At 40.7% G+C, this 21038-nt stretch overlaps 1 protein-coding gene across 1 annotated transcript in view; it reads left to right on the top strand.

The window, feature by feature from the left end:
* The window catches only part of samd12 (sterile alpha motif domain containing 12), a 194180-nt gene extending 192143 nt beyond the window's left edge, over positions 1–2037 (top strand). Inside the window, exon 5 of the mRNA XM_055157606.1 lies at positions 1252–2037. Coding sequence (XP_055013581.1) covers positions 1252–1283 — 32 coding nt within the window. The 3' untranslated portion in view covers positions 1284–2037. The remainder of the gene's footprint in view (positions 1–1251) is intronic.
* Positions 2038–21038: the final 19001 nt, after the last annotated feature.

Genomic DNA, 21038 nt, shown 5'->3' with positions numbered 1-21038 from the left:
TTACAGGCTGTTTGTTGCATTGGGGGGGGGGAAATGCAACAGAGAGCGTGAGGACCAGACTGACACTTGAAAATGTCTTGGTCCATACTGTATTGGATGGATGGATCCAACAGGATTAGCAAACTGTGTTTAAAATGAAATGAAACAAAAAGCAAGGCTGCGAGGGGTGTAACGGTGCATAGAAATCAGAGTTTGATAAGTAAGACCTTGACCTTTTGAGGTCACAGTTCAGTTCATTTTCGATACAGTCTGGAACAAAATGCAAAACCATTTGCTTGTTGTTTATTTGTGTTTTTATTAAACCTACAATTTGTTTTAACATTATACAAACGGGAAAATAAAATAAATGCAAAGTGCTGCCTGGTAATACTAATAGGTATAAGCAACAAATGTATGAAATATTATAAAAAAATAAATTCCTTGTAAACCGTAAACAAAACTTTTCAAAACATAAAGTGCAACACCAATAGTTCCAGTATGACGTTTTTCTCAATCTTAATATTTTTGGAAATACCCTTTCACTAAGGACAGAGGTCGCGGGTGGGGGGGGGGGGATTCCGTGCCAGTGAAAGGCAAAAGTGAGGCCCGGGACGTGATGACCGTAGTTTTGTGAGGATTCACGTGGTTCAGAAGGATGTTGTCAAGGCTCACTGACTTGTGCACAACCACGCACTGAACCGAATGTCCCGCACCAAAATAGTTTGGCACGAATACATGGACCGTTACACCCCTACAGGCTGCTCTAACTTCCATTTTTTGATGTAACTGGTTGAAAATGATCCATGACAGTGGTAAAGTGGTAACGTTGGTTGGTGAATGTGTGAAAAATAAAAACACTTAAAGGTGCTCTGTGTAACTTTTCTGATGGAAGGTGCGTCAAATGGTTTACTCCATAGATGTAATAAATGTCATTGCTCTGTCTGGTATTAAACCTTTCTATCTACCAGACGAAGTTACAAGTCAGATCTGTGGAGAAGCGACCCCGCTCACAATCAGAATCAGTTTTTCTAGGTGTTTCTGAGCTACAAAACCAATTGTAATTAAATAAATGTAAGGTAGAGCTGTTTAATGTCATACTGTGGGACATTCCAGGCAGAGGAATGACAGAATCAAGCACATGACGAACCCTCCACAAGAAAAGTTACACAGCGCACCTTTAACATACGTTTGCAGTAGCAGTTTTAGCGTCTTTAGCTCCTCTTTTTGTTTGACTTCCTGTGTGTAACTGGTCTTCTCCCTGTGTCTCTGCAGCCTCTCTGGAGTGCACCCCGTCGTCTCCTTAAAACCAGATGGACCGAGCCTCTCCACAGACGCGCCGATGTGACCACTACATTCCCACACCCCCCTTTCCTCCTCCTCCTCCTCCTCTTCCATCCACACGCTTTGGATTTCCGGCCGTGTCCACTGACTCATCTGGGAAAACCTCCTAAAAGCTCTCTATATTTTGTACTTGTCATCTCAGACTCATCTCCTCCCGGACCAATAGTTTCCGTTCGCGTTTGACCCGAGATGGCGAGGGACCGCTGGGCTACGATGGGGGAAAAAAAAATAATAATAATGAACCCGCTTTAACTCCCAACATTCATTCCGTCTTTATTTAATCATCTCTAAACCCCAGACTTTGCACACGGGTCTTCGGACTACCACTCCCGGCGAGTACAAAGAGCTCGTCCCGTTTTCCTCGAATCGTTAACATACCGAGAAAGCCGCAGTTTTGCCTTGAGTTTTGATATAGTGATCTGCATGCGATGATGTTCCTTTAGGGATGAGCCGGTCCAGAAAACTACTCCCTTTGACCCACTTTTAGACAATGTGGTTTTCACTATTCGCTCACAAGTGGACGCCGCTAATGATCGATCACACCTCCTTTTACTATGAGGAACATATGGGGATTTTCAAACTAAATCTGTCTCTCTCTCTCTATCGATCTTTTATTCTTTCTCTCTGTTTTTCTCTCTTTGTGCCTCTTTTAATCTTTGAGCCTTTCTTTCTCACTCTCTGTCTCTATTTTTCAGTCTCTCTGTCTCTCGCTTTGCCTCTCTTTATTTCTTACTCTCTCTTTCTCTCTCTCTGCCTCTCTCTTAATTTCTTACCCTCTCTTTCTCTCTCTGTCTCTCCCTCTCTTTGCCTCGCTCGCTTAATCTCTCATCCACTCTTTCTCTCTCGGTCTCTTTCTGTCTCTCTCAATCTTTCACTGTCTCTCTGTCTCTCACTTGGCCTCTCTTTATTTCTTGCCCTCTCTTTCTCTCTGCCTCCCTCTCTTAATTTCTTATCCTCTCTTTCCCTCTCTGTCTCTCCCTCCCTTTGCCTCTCTCTTTTAATCTCTCACCCTCTCTTTCTCTCTCTGTCTCTTTCTGTGTCTCTCGATCTTTTACTCTCTCTCTGTCTCTCGCGTTGCCTCTCTTTATTTCTTACCCTCTCTTTCTCTCTGCCTCTCTCTCTTAATTTCTTTCCCTCTCTGTCTCTCCCTCTCTTTGCAACTCTCTCTTAATCTCTCATCCTCTCTTTGTCTGTCTCTCAATCTCTCTGTCTCTTTCTCTTCCTCTCTCTACCTCTCTCTCTTCATCTCTGACCCTCTCTTTCCATCTCTCTCTGTTTCTCCTTCTCTCTGTCTCTCTCTCTTAATCTCTCACCCTCTCTTTCTCTCTCTTTGTCTCTCCCTTTCTCTGCCACACTCTTAGTATCTCACCTTCTCTTTCTTTGTCTTTGTCTCTCTCTTTCTCTCTGCTGGTCTCTCTTAATCTCTGACCCTCTCTTTCTTTCTCTCTGTCTCTCTTTGCCTCTCTCACTTAATCTTTTGCTTACTCTTTCTATCTTTCTGTCTCTCTCTCTCTCTCTCGCGATGTTTCTCTCTGCCTCACTCTGTTAATCTCTCACCCTCTCTTTCTATCTCTGTTTCTCTCTCTTTTCATCTTTCTCTCTGCCTCTCTTCCTTAATCTCTCGCCTTCTCTTTCTGTCTGCCTCTCTCTTGTGGTCTCTCTGTCTCTCACCCTCTCTCGGTCTCTCTCTCACACTCTCTGCTCACACTCTAAACCTCTCTCTGTATCTCTATGTGTCTCTCTCTTTTCCCCTCTCTTTGTCTTTCTGTCTGTCTCTCTCCAGCTCTCTCTCTTTGCCTTCTCTCTCTTCCTTCTCTTTTTCTGTCTCTCCGTCTCTTTCTCCTTTCTCTCTGTCTCTTTCCCTTCCCTCTTTCTTTGCCCATCTCTCTTTCTCTCTCTCTGTCTCTCTAACTGCTCTGTGTTTTCAAAGTAAAACCTCTGGTCTCTTTCCATAAATCAAAGTAATAGTAATAGCGGGGCATATGGGAAATACGATGGAGAATATGTGAATAATCTGAAATGGTTGAAAGATTAGACTGGGCGTATGGTGCTGATTTAGCCAGACCACCAGGCCATATGTGTGAGACAGTTCCCCTTTGTTTCACGTTCAACAGTTCCTCCTTTGGTGATAGCATTTGGCAACTGCGCATTTGGCACAAGTTAATTCAAATGTTGTGTTTTTGAAACTTAAAAATAGGACTCACTTAGATCACACACTGCGGACGGGTTTGCCAACAACAACACAAATATACTGTATAGTACAACAGAAGATGCAGAACGGGAACTGATAAATGTATGTGGTGTACAAAATATCATCTGCTTAAAGGTGCAATACGTAACTTTTCTGGTGGAGACTACGCTACTTGCTTGTCTCAGGAATGTTCCACAGTAAATATTCAACGGTCCAATTTTTACATAGTGTTTTTAATTGATTTTTTTACGTAAAGAAACTCACCCAGCGCACACATTCACGCACCAGTGTACGCAGACACTGGGGGCGAGGTAGGTTAAGTGTCTTGCCCGAGGACACAACGACAGTATTCATCTGTTGGAGCAGGACTCGCACTGACATCCAGCAGGTCAGTGGATCTGACCGCTCAACCAATGATGTTTGTGACAAGCACAGGATTCAAACCACCGACCTTCCGATCAGTGGACAAACGCTTTACCAACTATGGCATTAACCTTACCGTATTTTTCAGACTATAAGGCGAACTTAAAATCCTTAAATTTTCTCAAAAATGGACAGTGCACTTTATAATCTGGTGCGATTTATGTATTAATTCTGGTTGTGCTTACTGACCATTGAACCAATTTCAAGTGGCATACGGCACTCAAAAATCTGTCAGAATGTTTTAGTATAATTTGGGTAAGTGAAGCTAGCCTGATTCATCAACCGGTTTCACTTCGTGGAAACCTGCCTGACCTCATTCACTCAACGGCAGGCGGGTACTATTTAAATTTAACCAATCGCTGCTATTTGGTCATGACATATGTAATGCACCGCTAATTGAGCTTAACTGGAATATTTAAGCTTCTTCCCAAATCCTGTAGGAAGAAGGGCAATAACGTCTTTCCCCTTGATAAAATTCATCCAAACATTCTCTTTGTTCCAGCTTTAAATCCTCGATCTCGGGAATTGTTGCCAACACAGAATGTATGGCTTCATCTACATCCCTCTCAACCACTTTGTTTACTGTTGTGTTGTATCACAAAAGGGACCCAGTCATGGCTTCACAGCTCTTCGCTGATTGGTCGGTGCATGGTCTACAATTTAGGGCGTTCTTGCAAACCATCTAGTGTATTCAAATTTCTAACCTAGTCCTGGGAGAGAAATGAAATTGAGCGGAGGCACTAGGTGGTCGGAGAATTATGGCTACCGTAGTCAGGAGCCTCACGAAGTCCAACAGAAGCAGCACAAGGAACGAGCTGTTTTTTCAGCGCCTATAGTTTATGCAAATTAGTCATGTGGGTTTAAGTTTCGTTTCTGTAAAACGTAAACAAATGTGCACAAAGCTGAATTAAACACATTATTAATCAGTGTATATTTGAGTCCTCCTCGTTGGAAATATTAAAAAAACAACCTTAAATGATCCACCCACATTCACATTCATAATACACATTCACCAAGACAGGGAGGCAACGTCGGGCAACACTACAATGGATGGTTACAATCTGTCAATGAATTGTGGATGCCTGGGCTAAGGGATCAGTCTCAAGTGTCGTCAGTTTGTTTCGCTTAATGCACCTTATAATCCAGTGCACCTTATGTATGAAAATAGATGAGAGAATTCAACATTATTGATATTGCACTTTATAATCCAAAAAATACAGACTATAAGGCATTATTTTTACAGTATGGAGACAAGCAGATGGTGTCTCGGGTCAGATTTGTGAAGAGGTGATCTAGCTCATAGTAAGAATGTATGTTTTTGAAGGTACTGTTGAGCTATTAAAAAAAAAAAAAACATAATTAATTGAATGCTACCTAGACACGGTGGAACATTCCAAGCAAAGTAACACATCTCCATGACAAGCAGACAAGTTACGTGAAGCATCTTTAATAATCAAGGTCATATTGTTTTCTTCTATGTCACTGTCTTTTTGTGATTTAATCTGAAAAACAAGCTGATGGGACTTTCATACAATCCTCTCTCTTCCTCAGTACCAGTGAACCTCTTCTGAACTTTATGTCAAACCTGTAGCAGAACCTCATCACATACATGGACAATACTCAAATCCAGATCCTCCACGATACAAGAGAATCCTCCAGACTTCAGTAGCATCTTCTGAACTGTAAATGTGTCTCTCGTGTGTCTGCTCAGTGTCGTGCAATGGTCCTGTGTCATGGGAACTTCACTGTGAAACCAACCAAATGTTAAACTGTGGGTTTTCTGTCTGCAGCAATGTTATCCTGAAGGAAGTGGAAGTGTTCACGGCAACACTCATCTTCAAATAGGGGAAAATAGCTTGAATTCAGTAGTATTTAGCTTGATTTGAGTGTATTTGGACAAGTCGAGACATAAAGCTTGAAAAATCAGTTCAAAAATAATAATCCCAATAGTCGAAAATGGAGCAAGTCAGAATTCTATGATGAAACAAAAACACACAAAGTTCCACGTCTTCTCTGTTAGTATAAATGAACTAAAGTAAAATTATGTTTTTATGATACTTTGCAGCTGATGTCATCAACATTCGCTGGGGGTGTGATGCTAACTTAATGCACTGCTGTGTTTAAAGCTCAGTTCTTCAAGTTAGGCTACGTTCAGACTGCAGCCTGAAGTGACCCAAATCCAATTTTTTCACCCCAGTGCAACCTGTATCTGATCTTTTAATGACTTTTTGAAAGGATTTTTTCAAATGTGACCCAGGCCACTTGGATATGTGCTCCTAAAACCGATACATATCTGATCTTTTGACATGCGACTTCAGTCTGAAAGGCCAGGTCACATTCATCCCACCTACACGTCACAAATGTACACGAACGTTCTTCTCGTCATACAGAAATTGTGTCTGAACTCTGTGTCAGTGAAGCAGTGAAGCACAAAGCAATCCCACCACTCTTGGATGTGACTCCGCACCCACACGTTTTTTTCTACGATCGTTGCTGCCACTGTCCCCCACAAAACACCATGGCCAAAAAACCTTCTTCTCATTCTCAATCTCCTCCTTAAAACAAATAAGCTGTACATGTTCTGACTCCGGTACAACGGCAACTTTAAAATCTCCAGGTGCTCAATGCTAGAGTCCATGTTTAGGCAACTTCTATAAACACTTGTTTGCAGCATGTGACGTCATTGTGTCCTACAATGCGTCTGTGGGACACTTTGGGGGCATTTAAAGATCACACTGGAGATCACATACAAGTCGCATTTAATTGGAAATGTGAACGACCTCGCAAAAAAATCTGAATTCACAAAAATATCCGAATTGAGCGTTAAGCCCTGCAGTCTGAACGTAGCCTTAGACTTATATCTGAGCTTTGTTTTAACACAATCTGACCACATAGAACTGAACTACAACATGTGAGCTGATTTGTGCTGTTAGACAAGTCTCTAGCATTAGAAAACATTCACTCTAACCTTTTTTATCCAAAATCGAACCCCCAAACAGGACCATGAACGCTGACTTTAACCACCATGCCCTACAAACACAAAAGACCTTAACTTGTCTGAGTGTGAAACTGAGAAAAATTACTTTCAAAGTTTCTGTTTTTGTCCAGACTAAAGTATAATAGCTATGGCTCCCAAAATCTGATAACTAGCTGCTATAATGAAGAAATATTTGTATGCGAAAACTACTGAGCTCAAAATTTGACCATTGACCATATTTGGCCCTTTGCACGACACCATAATTGACACTGTTACTGCCTTTGCCTTTGCACGACTCCTTATTTTTGGCACATGATACAAAGGCGGAGGACAGGAAGTGCCAAAATAATGGTCAAAGGTCAATTTTGAGCTCAGTATTTTTCACGTTATCCTCCTGAGACCCGGTCCAATCTTTTAAGTGTATGGAGTTAGACTCTTAATGGGGGGACTAGGTTCCTCTGCCTAGGGGGATTATAGGGTACTATCATGTCCAGGATAAAAAAAAATAAAGACCTCAGTAGTAGTTAGTTTGTGACTGCACTATGATATATTAAAAAAAAGAAAAGAAAAAAGAAGAAGAAGAAATGAAAAGGGAGTCTAAAATCGTTGACTGTAGAAGCTTGTCAGAGATGTTAGTCATCGAAAAAGTAGTTTTTGTTACGCTGTTAACATGGATTTGGATCACATGGAACGGACACATGGATGGACTTCCAAATAGATAGAAAATCACACACACAAAAAAAAAATTGCAATACACTCACAATACTTTTTTTCTTCGGGTTCCAGGAGGATATTCTTCTTCTGTCTTTGTAGGGCAGCACAGGCTCCTGAAAATGTGTTGTTTAAATCCATTCTGTATTTTTCTTGAGATTGATGTGTACATTGTGTCACCATGGTAACTGCTGAACATTCTACCATAGCCTAACATATAGAACCCCCTCCAGCATGATGTCACTGCAAAGATATACTGTATCTAGCTTCAGAGAATGATGCCTTTATACAACCCTGAAGACATGACTGTTGTCAGTTAAAAGGACTTAAATCATGATAAAATTCAACATTTGTGGACAAGTTTGACTTTTTCTTTCAAAAATGTAAATCTCCCAGAGTCATACTGTTGCCTGTAGCCTCCATTTGAAAATACAATTGAATTCTAATACGTGAACGCAACCTACTGAGAAGTGGATTGTCCAAAATTCACTTAAACAGTCAACTAAGAAGAAGAAGAAAGTCTGAATTCTAGCTATTTGAACTTATTTAAGATAGCTGTTTCTTAGTGTTGCCAGATTGAAGAATGGAAACTCCCTTTGTATCTAAATGTGGTTAAACCTTCTGAAAAAGGGGATGCCTGGAAGTGTAAAGTAAAACTGTACAAAGTTAAGCTAAAAGGGCTTGTGCAATTGACTCCTTTGCTGCTAACGAGATAAGAAGAAGTGACATAAGAGCGCATTCTTCATCGGTCTCTCCTCTGCTTCGTCCGCTCCTCTCCTCCGCTGCTTTGGGACTATTTTTAGATGAATTATATCTAAAATAGCGTATAGAGATTGTCAGTGTTTTGTGTGCCAATCTCCACACAGTATCTTCTTCCTATGTATCTCTATGGAGACCGCGCACTCTGTCTCTGTCAGTGGAAATGGCCAGTCACTGTTGTAATCATATTTCTTGCACTTAAAGCTCGTGTCTGGAATATTGCGGTGGGTGTAAATACTGTAGCCACTTTGAGATCTCTACATTGTTGTCTATGGGGTAAAGGTGTAACATTGGAGTAGCATGAAATGTTGCATAATGGCTTTAAGTTTACATGGGTTTCAGAATGATGAGAACTTCGGACTGTTTCCTTTAAAGAGCCATTAAACACCCTCACGACGCCCCTAAGCAAAATCTGAAAAATCCTCCAGTCCCAAAAGTCAAATTTTGAACAAATATGCACTAAAATGCCAAAAATAAAGCCAGGGATAGGTATACATTTCTATTTTGGACCCATTTACACAGCTAATCAGGAGAAAAATGTTTTTGGTGTTTAACGGCCCTTTAATTCAAAATATCCAATCTCTTGAATGGGAAAAAGTCCTTAAAATGCTGACAATAACAAGAAGCTGAACCCACAAATGTGGGAATTTACTCTAAAAATTAAATGAACTGAAAACCCATAAAAATGTGCTCTGGATTTGTAAACATTTGAACATGTTTCAGATATTAAACATTGCATTTATATAGCACCTTTCAAGATACTCAAAGCACTTTACAGTTCATTGTTCATTGACTCAACACTAACTGGTGGTAAGATACTACTGTAGCCACAGCTGCCCTGGGGCAGACTGCCAATCTGCACCATCAGCCCCTCCGACCACCACCAACACTCACACACACTCCACTTTCATACTAGACAATGAGGGTGAAGTGTCTTGCCTAAGGACACAATGACAGGTTTTGCCACTGGTGCCACACTGTGCCACTTGGAATCCCAGTGATCTCCCATCCAAGTCTTACCCAGGCCCGGCCCTGCTGAGCTTCTGAGATCTGACGGGATCAGGGTTTGACAAGCCGGTATGAGCACAGATATGGAGGGTGGAGAGAAGAAGGGCGTCTGACACAGACTACATCACTGAATACTGCAGATATATTCACCCTACAATATTGGAAGTTAATGAAACATCATCTTTAAAGGGCCGGTATTACACTATATCTGATCTATGTTTAGTTTTCTCATCAAACACATATCTGGAGCACTGGGGCCCCCACACCTCTAATCTGATTGGGCCCTGAAGTGCCCCTGTTCTGTCAATCAACTGATGAGAAGAACAACTGGAGAATTCAATGATCACCGATGCAGTTCTACCCCCAAACTCGGCAGCAGTAGACCTATTGCATCAATACAACTTAGTGGGAGAAGAAACAGACCTGTGGAGGGCTTTTCTATTTTGTGTCAATACTTGAAACGCGTGAACGTTACCATTCATGGAGATTAATTCCACACTTTACTGCTTCATAATGTTTTATTTGTGTTTGAAAAAATGTACTGGATGACTGTCCAAGTGTATTTACGCCATACCGAATTAATCGTTTGTGTACTTGGATGTACTCAGTACTTGGCCCCTGAATGTAACATGTGGCCCCTCGATGGCCCCTGTTTCAGAAAAATCCTAGAACCACCACCGACCTGGAGATGTGTTTTACTTCATTCGCACATTTAACTCACAAACGCTGCATATTTAGCCTTAATTCTGTTCTTCTCAAACAGAAAACAATCCACTCCACCTTGTGATGTCATGTGGTAATACATTAATTGCTCTACTGTGTTTTTAAACTCCTTCTAAACACCTTCACTAGAATCATTGGATCATTTCAGTCCTGGAATTGCCAATCTCAAGTGAACAAAAGGTAAAAGGTAGCTGCGAACTCGAAAACTACCACCATGACATCACAAGTTGGAACAGAGCATTTTTAGATTTGAAAAAATGTGTGAATGAAACAAAACACAACTCTGGGTATGTTTTTGATGAGGAAACAACTTTATAACATGATTGAAAGCTCACAAGAAAAGATAATTTGGCGTAATATATGACATACATTTTATTATATTTCATAACATAACATTTTACTTCTTATATTCTCCACACATTTCTTTCCTTAGATTTTATCCTTTTAAACTTCTCTCTCTTTTCGGTTGCGTTCCCCAGCCTGTCGTAGCGGTGCATCAGATCTGGGAGCGTGCTGGAGAGAAAGAGGTCAGGCCCGTCTCCGCAGAGCCATTGGTTTTTAATGGGATTCTATTTGTACACAGGTCCCTCCGTGCTCTGCCTCTCACTGTTCGGATCGGAGCTCCCAGCGTGAGGCAGGTCTACGGCAGATTGAGCGGTATCGACCACTGCTCCGGGGCGTCCGGTGTCACCCGAGGGAGGGGCACGGACGCCTTTGGGGGGTGGGGGGGTCTTTGGTCTTGTGGGGGAAAAGAGATGTCCAGACGAAAAACATAAGTGCTTATTTCACGGAGAGCTGGAGATGTCGTGTCCGTCCGTTAAGGCCGAAGGAAGAGGGAGGGAGCGGAGTCAAGTTTGGGACCATTTCTGTCGTTTTCAATTTGAATTTGTGTGGGAATATTCACTGTTGGGAAATAAACACAGGCAGTCAAGCTAACATTCTGGTTTAAAAATTGATTCACAGTTAATTAAAAATGTTGTGTTTCATCCAAACTCCAATTTCAGATTGTATTTTTTGGCAATCCTTTTGATATAACCATAGCTAGTTTAGTTGTAATGTATTCCAATCATTTAAAGTAAATCAGAGTACTTCATATATACACAAAAAATAATTTGACTGACTTTGTATTGCACGATAAAACCAAAGATATTAACTTTAGCCACAAGGGGCCAGTAAAGCAACAAACTGGATACAGTGTTTACCATAGTGGCACTTATCGAAGTATTTCCATCTAAACTAGAATCTACATAGTTATAAGTAGGGTTTTAATGATACAGAAGAATCATGGTTCGGTACATACCTCGGTTTTGAGCTCACAGTTGGGTTCATTTTCAGTACAGTATTGGAACAAAATGAAAAACCATTTTCTTGTTGTTTATTTGTGTGTTTATTAAATGAACAATTTGTTTTATCATTATACAAATGGGAAAATAAAATAAATGGGAAGAGCTGCTTGGTAATATGAATACATTAAATACAATATTCTCACATAAGCAACAAATGTTTGAAATATTGTTAAAAAAAAATTGCAGTCAAGACGGGGGGGGGGGGGGGGGGGGGAATTGTTTTCAAGGCGGCCACCATAACTATAAAGCGCTACAGGAAACACTGCCACCCCAATCACGGACGAGTTCCCTGGTGAATATTAAAGAACTGGACCTTTTGTGTAGCTGCACATGTAGTGGCGAAATGTAAACACACACAAACACACACACACACACAACACACACACTCATGCACAGCCCTGCACCAAACTGAATGTCCCGTACCAAATGGTTCGGCACGAATGCATGTACTGTCACACCCCTAGCTTATAAGGCATGAACTGAACTGAGTTAGAGTGATGTCACCCATAGCGTTCGGCTCCAGTCAAATAAAGCTCACCAAGGCTAGCTGTTATAGGAGCCAATTTAGAGCCCAGTTCCATATTAGGACTAGGAATTGATTTACAATAAATTGGCAAAATAAAAACACCAGCTGCAGTAACAGAGAGAGGGGTAATATTTTTTCAATACAAAGTGAATTGGAGCTGGAGCGATGGAGCTGGGCAGCGCCATCTGCTGTGCCACTTCCTTATTACAATATCCCAGGTGTGTGAGAGTAAAAAAGTCCCCTCGTCCTGGTTTATAGTCCCAAGGGTACATTTCGTTATTTTGGTTGCCTCTTTAATCCAGTGATGATGTTTCTTTTCCTCTGTCCCAGTGTTGTGTGGTTAGAAATGGTTGATTTGAGTTGTTCCTGTTCTGCTTGGTGTTTTGTTGCTCGTGTGGATGCCTTCACTGTCTCCACCGGAAGGAAGACAGCGCCAGAACCTGCATAAATCAGCTGACCGGACACGTCACAGCAACATTACATGACCACTCTGAGGAAGAGCGCTAGTGAGCAGTCAGAACTGTCAGGTATGAAAACAAACTCTTGGTCTGAAAAAATATACAGTCTATGTTTTACACCAATATGAGCATTGCATTGGTGGAGGTAGGTCCAGTCTTCTATTGTAATTTATTATCCATTCTTTTTGTTTGAGTTTGTTGTGTTTTATGTCCTAAAAAGTGCACATTTCTATGGGTTTGAAGAATAGACTAAAATATACTATTCTTATTGTATAAAAGGTTGATGCAACTCCTGAGTCCCAGTCCGGCCCTTTAGCGCTATTGGAAAAAAACATGAAAGTAATTGACTGGATTTAAACTTGACTTACAAAGAGTTTCATCATTTTCCTGCTGGCCACCGTCTGAACCACCCCCCCGCTCCTATTTCAATCCTGCACTTCAATGTAGTGCCGTGACTTATTTAAGCCTTTGTATCAAAAATGGTCTGAATGGTCTTTGAAAATCATATCTACCAAATTCCACGGTGGTTGTAATAAATTTAAAGTGACAGTTCCTGATTTTGTTCCATGTATTTGAGCAGAGTACACATATATTATGATTTTATAAGGAGCACTTGAGGTCAAAATAAGACCGCTGTTTGTTGTCTGTACGTAATTACAAAACACTTTAAATGGTAAATGGTCACATTTTTCTATAGCGCTTTTCCACCTTCAAGGCACTCAAAGCGCTTTACAACAAGGAACCACTCACCCATTCACACACACATTCACACACCAGTGTACGCAGACACTGTGGGCAAGGTGGGTTAAGTGTCTTGCCCAAGGACACAACGGCAGCATTCGTCTGTGGGAGCTGGAATCACACCAGGATAAAAACCGCCAACCTTCAGAGCAGTGGGCAAATGCTCTACCAACTGAGCTACTGCTGCTTTATTGTCTGAGAATCAGGAAGTGCGCAGTTAACATTGCTCGTTCTTGCTGGCTTTACCGTGACGGCCTCTGAGAGTTGCGAAACGTGCTTAGAAACTCATTGCTTGGAAACAGTTATGATGCTCTGAATACATTAAGTAAGTGATTAATAACTTTGGACCTCTACAAACTGTATAATCAATCAATCATATAAAGGTCAATCGGCAATCAAGGTCCTACAGTAAATTAAATCTTGAGAGCTTGACGTCATGTTAGAATGTCCATCAATCTATTTTCTACCTCTTATCTGGGGCCAGGTCATGGGGGCAGCAGTCTAACTCCCAGACTTCCTTCACCCCAGACACTTCCTCCAGCTCCTCCAGCGGGACCCCAAGGCATCCCCAGGCCAGCTGAGAGACATAGTACCTTCATCATGTCCTGGGTCTTCTCCAGTCTCCTCCTTCTCGTGGGACATGCCTGGAACACCTCCTGAGGGAAGCGCCCAGGATGCATCCGGAACAGACGCCCGAGCCACCTCAACTGGTTCCTCTCGATGTGGAGGAGCAGCGGCTCTACTCCGAGCTCTTCCCATGTGACTTAATGACTTAGTTCACTGATTTAATGAAACAGTGCACAATATACATTAGCCTTTACAGGATAGATGCATTGTTCCAGGTTGTAGCACCAGCGCTAATTTCCACCTGTTGTCCCTGGGCAGGTTAACCGATTTATTGAATTTAATTGACCTTAGTTATCAACTATCAGCTATTCCTCCTGGAGCCCTGTGTAACATGTTTTGGGTGAGTGACGCCCAACCACCCTGCAGAGGAAACTCATGTCGTTCACTTGTATCCGTGATCTTGTCCCTTCGGTCATTACACAAAGCTCATGATCATAGGTGAGGGGATGTAATGTCATCAAAAACATACCTGGAATTGTGTTTTGTTTCATTCACACATCCTGTATTATTAACTTGTCTTCCTCTCCTAACCTCAAAATGCTCTCTTCCACCTTATGATGTCATGAAGTAGTAGTTTTCAAATAAACAGCAATATCTTTTCCCTTCAGTTCAGTAAAGAGAGGCAATTCGAGGGCTGAAATTATCCAAATAATTCTAGTGAAAGTGTATGGAGTTTAAAAACACAGTGGAGCACTTCTTGTATTACCTCATGACGTCACAAGGTGGAACAGAGCCTTTTCTGTCTGTAAGAGAAGAACTCTTAAATATAAGTATGCAGAGTCTGTGTGTTAAATAGGGGTTTGCAAAAATATTGAAATATCGATATATCGTATCGTTTAATGTGGTGATACAGTATTGATATCGTGGGCTGCTGTATCGATATATCACCAAGAGTATTTTTTGGTATATTGTACTAAATTATTATGTTACAGCTACAGTTTTGTTGCTTTTCTAGGGAAGGAAACTAATTAATGTGTTTTGATGATTAAAATGTTTGTGTTTCATATGAACTTAACAAAAGAAATGGTTTAATAAAGACTTTTAGTATCACAGACATGATTTAGCCATTTTTGTATCGAATCGATCAATCGTATGTATCGAATCGAAAGCCTGTGTATCGAGATATGTATCGTATCGGCAACTTCTTAATGATAGCTCTAGTGTTAAACATGTGTGAATGAAACAAAACACAACTCCAGGTATGTTTGTGATGAGAAAACAACATTATTACCAACATAAATCAGAAAATTGCATAAAATGTGCAGTTTAAAATGAACTAGCTCTTTTCTAACGGTAAAAATCAGGTAGAGCGCATTTAAGTGAAACCCCAGATTCACTTTACATAACAAATGTAGCAGTGGCATGGGTTAGCTGCCTCTATAACTCCTTGGCAGTGGCAGTGTAATAACTAGAGTGAGGGCAGTAAAATATAGATCCATTTGCCCTGTACCCTGCGGTGGGCTCCCTTGTGCAATGGAGGAACGCATACCGTAGATTTTCATGGCGAAGAGAAAAAGTTTGAATCAAAGTTTGTGGCGATGAGTAATACAGGCATAACACGCTCCAAATGTGGTGACTGGTGAGCCAAAATAGTGCAGGGCTTGCCAGGACTGGTAGAGCCTAAAAGAGAAGGCCCAGCATGCACCGTATACAGGTATTTTCACAAAAAGACGCCACATTCAAATTCACCACAAGACTGCACAAGAACCACGGCCCGGGCTCATGCCAGAATGTGATTATCTGATGTTTGGTGCAGATGGTTTCTACTGGTACTGAGGTCAAAGAATGAAAACCCAGATGGTAATCAATACAGAGAAATGTTTTTGTTTGGGGAAGAATCAGTGGTGAACATATTACATAAAAAGGCAAAGATTCCTGAATAACTATTGATACGTTGGTAAATGGTACATTTTTATATACCTTCCCACCTTCAAGACACTGAAAGCGCTTTACAACAAAGAACCACTCGCTCATTCATACACTAGGGCTGGAGTCTCAACCTTTTTTGTTTGTTGAGCTACCTGTACAAAAAGAAAATGCCAAAGAGCTACTAATCAGAGAAACTGAAACAAATCTATTATTACACCAGACTGTGAATGTAAATGTCTGTCAATAGAATAATTTTAGAAGTAAAACCAATCTTGTTTTTGAAGGATTTATGTCTGAGCAGCAGCAGTGAGTTGTACTTCCTGATAGAAATCTTGGGGGTGGTGGACTGATATCACCTAGCACCTGTCTTACTGGCAAAGTAAAATTCCGCTACTGCTGAAAAAACAGTCCCCCAACATGCGACGATTCATGCGATGCAAAGATGATTTTATTTCAAACATTATTCTATCAACACAGACATTTACATGGACAGTCTGGTGTAATAATAGATTTGCTTCGGGTGTTTTGTGGAGTGGGTAAGACTGTTTTTAGTGGCAGGCTAACTATGGCCATTGACATGCACTAGCCTAGCACCAGTGACCTCTGTAAATACATAGACCGGATGGAATACTTTAAAAAGCACCTCTACACATCTCTAACACATATATAAGAGCCATGGCAAACCTTAGATGAGGTGCAGTTCAATTCCTATAAACCATTTTCTATTTATTAGTGCACAAAGTTAGCCATCAAAATGCTACATGTACAATGCTAAAAGGCATTTTATACATTTATTCAGCACAATACATGGGATTCAGAAATCCCTTGGTGAGCTACTTGGAAGGGGCTGGATAGTTACCAGTGGCTCCCAAGCTAGGGGCACTAGTCACTAGGTGTTAAGGGTCTTGCTCAAGGACACAACAACAGCTGGAATCGCAACATGTAGGTAACCAATGATGTTTCTATGTCAAGAATGGGATTCAAACCGCCAACCTTCTGCTCAGTAGACAAACAGCTCTACCAGCAGAGCTACTGCCGCCCACTTTAGTTGCAGTGACATCACATTGGGGGTGTTTTACGTGTATTTCTATGACAGAATGTTTCTGTAGTTACCATGTTGTCACAGTGGAAATACAGCCAAAAAAAAGTTTTAAGATACAAAATGGATATAAACAGCCCATTTTCCGGAGCTTGTGATCAGTGCGAGCGTTCATGGTCCTGTTGAGGTGTTTCATTTTCAACATAAAGGTGAGAGTGACTCTCTTCAAACTGTTGCTATCACTGTTAAGCCTAATTTTAGCAACAGAGTTTGTGACAGAGCAGTGCCTACAGTTAGTTTTACACCCACAGGAAATGTGGATGACGTCAGCTGCAAATATCAGTAACCATGAAAAGAAAGAAATGACTGTTCGGTATTGAAAATGACATTTTTATCATATTTTTAAAAATGATCTGGTATGGTGGTATTGAAATTGGTGTCTAGTATTAGTCATTTTCCTTTGGATGTCTAACTTGATTGTGTTACTAACTAGTACAAGTAAGTGGTATAAGATATGGTTAATATCTACTTGAGTTAGGTTCATTTATTTGCCAATTGTAGTTAAAATAAAATAATAATAATAATAATTGGACAACATGTGCAAGAGGCTCAACGTGCATCATGGGACTATTCATACTTGTATTCTCACTCAGTCTTTTATAAGGACAGTTCGGAATTTTAGACATAAGACCTTATTTCCTAGTGAGCCAGAGTGTTGGAGACATGTAGACAATCACATTGTGCAGTCCCGCTCCGGTCCGCTCCTGCAAAGAATTGTAATTTTCAGTCCCGCTCCCGTCCGCATATACACCCGCAAGTCCCGCAAGATGGGGATGTTCGCTTTATTAAGCTCTAAACACGGAGAAGCGGAAAGGAATTGTCTAAAATGTGCATGAGAATAGACCAGCTACGCAATTTTAGGCTGCTTAAAATGTTTTTAATAATGCCAAATAAAATCTCCAGCACAAATTATGCATGATAGGCAAACATTCGTTATTTGTATATTTTACTTTACACTCATATTTAGTTTGCAGGACTGCAGTTTATCATCCCACCCGCCTGCACCTGCATTGTGTAATCCTGCTCTGGCCCGCGCCCGCAATGACCTTTCTAAATGTGTTTTAATTTGCCAGTAAGATAGGTGCTAGGTGACATCAGTCTATCAGTTTCTATCAGGAAGTACAACTCGCTGCTGCTGCTCAGACATAAATCCTTCAAATGCAAGGTTGGTTTTACTTCTAGAATTATTATATCACATCCTCACATCGACAGTCTGGTGTAATAATAGATTTGTTTCGGGTGTTTTGTGGGGTGAGTAAGATGTTTTTAGTGGCAGGCTAACTATGGCCATTGACATGCACTAGCCTAGCACCAGCGACCTCTGCAAATACAAGGACTGGATGGAATATTTTAAAAAGCGTCTCCACACGTCTCCAACACTCTGGCTCACTAAGAAATTAAGTCCTATGTCCAAAATTCTGGACTGTCCCATTAAGTCAGTATCAAATATATACTGTAATATGTTTGAGAGTTTGTGCGTCTAAATTTCCGTTTGGAAGTAAGTGTAAAATGGATCAGGTGGCAAGATTATACCGTATCAAAGAAAGCCTGAGCAAACCTGAGAATATAATCCAGTATGTTGTGATGAGATGTAGAGACACGTCCTACACAAGCACACAGTTCATTCATAAAGATGTGTGAAGCTGTTACACACTTGGATCTGTTGAGCACTACACCTTCTATATGTGTGTGTGTGTGTACAATAAACTCTTCAACCTCAATCTGTCATTATTCTCTTATTTTATTTTGTTAAAAAGTCTAGCTACCAAAAGTTATGTGCTTCACTAAAAACGGCCTCTTCTTCTAAAGCGTTTGCAGATTTGAAAGGCATAACTTTGCCTAACTTTACAAATGCTATTCTTCATGGAGATTTTATTACTTCGTCTGGAATGTTTCCCAGTGTGGTATTAAACCTTTCTATCGTCATGGAAACCAAACCAGACCAACTTACAGCTCAGTTCTGTGGAGAGACAACCCCACACACAGTCAGAATGTCTGTTGTTGTTTTTATAGATATTTTTGAACTATAAAACCACTTGTAATTGAATAGGTGAAATGTAGAGCTGTTTAATGTCATACTGTGGAACATTCCAGGCAGAGCAATCACATCTCCATAGAAACAAGCATGTGACAGACAGACCTCAACCAGAAAAGTTACACAATGCACCTTTAAATATCTCATACATTTACAGAAGTATTTCAGTATTTTCAGATTACTCGTTTCACTAAAACGTAATTCTATTTCAAATTTAGCTCAAATGTTTAATGAACTTTACCTGTTTTGACAATTTTGGAAAAGTCTTGGTTGTACTCAGCCGATCTGACACAGAGTGAGATCATTCTATAAAAGTTACTGTTACTAGCAATTGTGTATACTGTATACAAAGGCACATACTTGTTTAATCTACACTACAGTAGTTACAGAAGTATTTGACAAATATATAAATACATATATAACAGTGCCTTTATTTTGTTGAAAAGAGATAGAAAATTGTGGTCCTTGCTCTTAAATCACCCTTGAATTTTGGATGTAACTTTAACATTCCTTTGTAAAACTCAGAGCAAACTTCATGAACTTTAAAAACTTCATTAGGGTATGATCCATTTTTCAATTCCATTTCTCTCCAGTGTCTAGGTCAGGAACCAGAATGCACTAGACAGTTTGTAAGAACCCTGAAAGTTGTAGACCGCGCACTGGCCGATCAGTGAAGAGCTGTGAAGCCATGATCTTAAACTCAAGCGCCTGTCTGGGTCCCTTTTGGTACAGCACAACAGTAAACAAAGCAACAGTAACAACAGCTGATATACGACACGTCACCACCAACACCAGTGACAGTTCTGAAGATGCTTGCAGCTGCAGCCGAAACATGTCAACAAGGTGAATACACTTTACTGCATTGTCTTTAAAAACAACCCAAGAAGTTAAACTATATAAGAAGACAAAATGAACATCTGGCTTAATAAGTAAACAAAGCGGTCGAGGTGGATGTAGACGATACAAACATTGCATTTTTTATAGCACCTTTAATTCACAAGTTCACCTCACAGAAACAGCACCAATCATTGACAGACATGTTCACTCTCTGTTTTGTTTGCTGTTGTGCCGGCAGTTACTTGGACACCACTGAGCGTTCCGGCGCATTACATACGTCACGACCAAATAGCAGCGATTGATTGAATAAAAATGTACCTGCCTACTGTTGAGCGAACGAATCCTAGTGCTGCGAGTGCGATGAATCAGGCTTTTACTACAGGAAGAACCAAACAACATAACCATTCAAAAACCTGTCATAGAGTCAAAAAAAAGAAAAACTTAATTCTTCTTGGACAAGCCTTTCATTTCTGTCATAATTCTATTTCCTTGACTCTATGGTACGTGGAATTTTCTGCCCTGTGTCTTGCTTCTACCATGTTGGACAAGGTGGGAGACTCTGCTGTCGGTGTGTGGAGAATAAAACATGAGAGAATGAGAAAAAAGATGGATGGAGAGATTGAGAAATAGAGAGGGGTGGGGAGATAGTGAGGAGTAGCTCTCGTACAGCCTCCACTGTCATATAAACCACATGAATGAAGAGACCAGTCGACAGCAGGATTACATATTTTATCAGCAAAGCGAAGAGAAGACGTCTGATGAAATCACAGGGTTTCTTACACGATCTTTTGTTTCGAAGACTTTGGGACATGCAATACGTCATGTTTCTCTTGTCACTTGTCTCTCGCCTGAAGAAGTTAGAAAAGTTTTCTGGCTCGTCTCATGAAGATTATATTGATATTTGGCTGCTGATCCCATTAACATTCCCTGGTGGCTGTGGTGTAACTGTAGGCACTGCTCTGTCTGAGGCTTTACTAGACGTGAATCTGACCAGAAAGAACTGACTTAGCGCTGTTAAACAAGTCTTTCACGCATTTTTGTTGAAAACCAAACACTTAAAGAGGACCATGAAGACTTCTATTGATCAGACTCCTAAAAATGTGTTGTTTAAGACCCCGTTTGCACTGAAACGAATCCGCATATCACCGTATCACCTTATCAGAAACGATCTGCATCCACACATGTTGTTTCTGTGTCTGCAATCTTTCCTTATCCACACAGCTTTGAGCATATGCGTTTACGTTTTACAGAAACAAAACTTAAAACCGCATGGCTAATTTGCATAAACTAAGGCTATTTTCAGACTGCAGCCTGAAGTGACCCAAATCTGATCTTTTTGCCCCTATGCTCCTGTATCTGATCTTTTAATGACACAGATCTGATTTTTT

Source organism: Boleophthalmus pectinirostris, unplaced genomic scaffold (genome assembly GCF_026225935.1).
Source record: "Boleophthalmus pectinirostris isolate CB_2022bp ecotype Guang Dong unplaced genomic scaffold, ASM2622593v1 HiC_scaffold_21, whole genome shotgun sequence".
Classification (NCBI taxonomy): Eukaryota; Metazoa; Chordata; class Actinopteri; order Gobiiformes; family Gobiidae; genus Boleophthalmus; species Boleophthalmus pectinirostris.
This window is presented reverse-complemented; position numbering and strand designations above follow the sequence as displayed.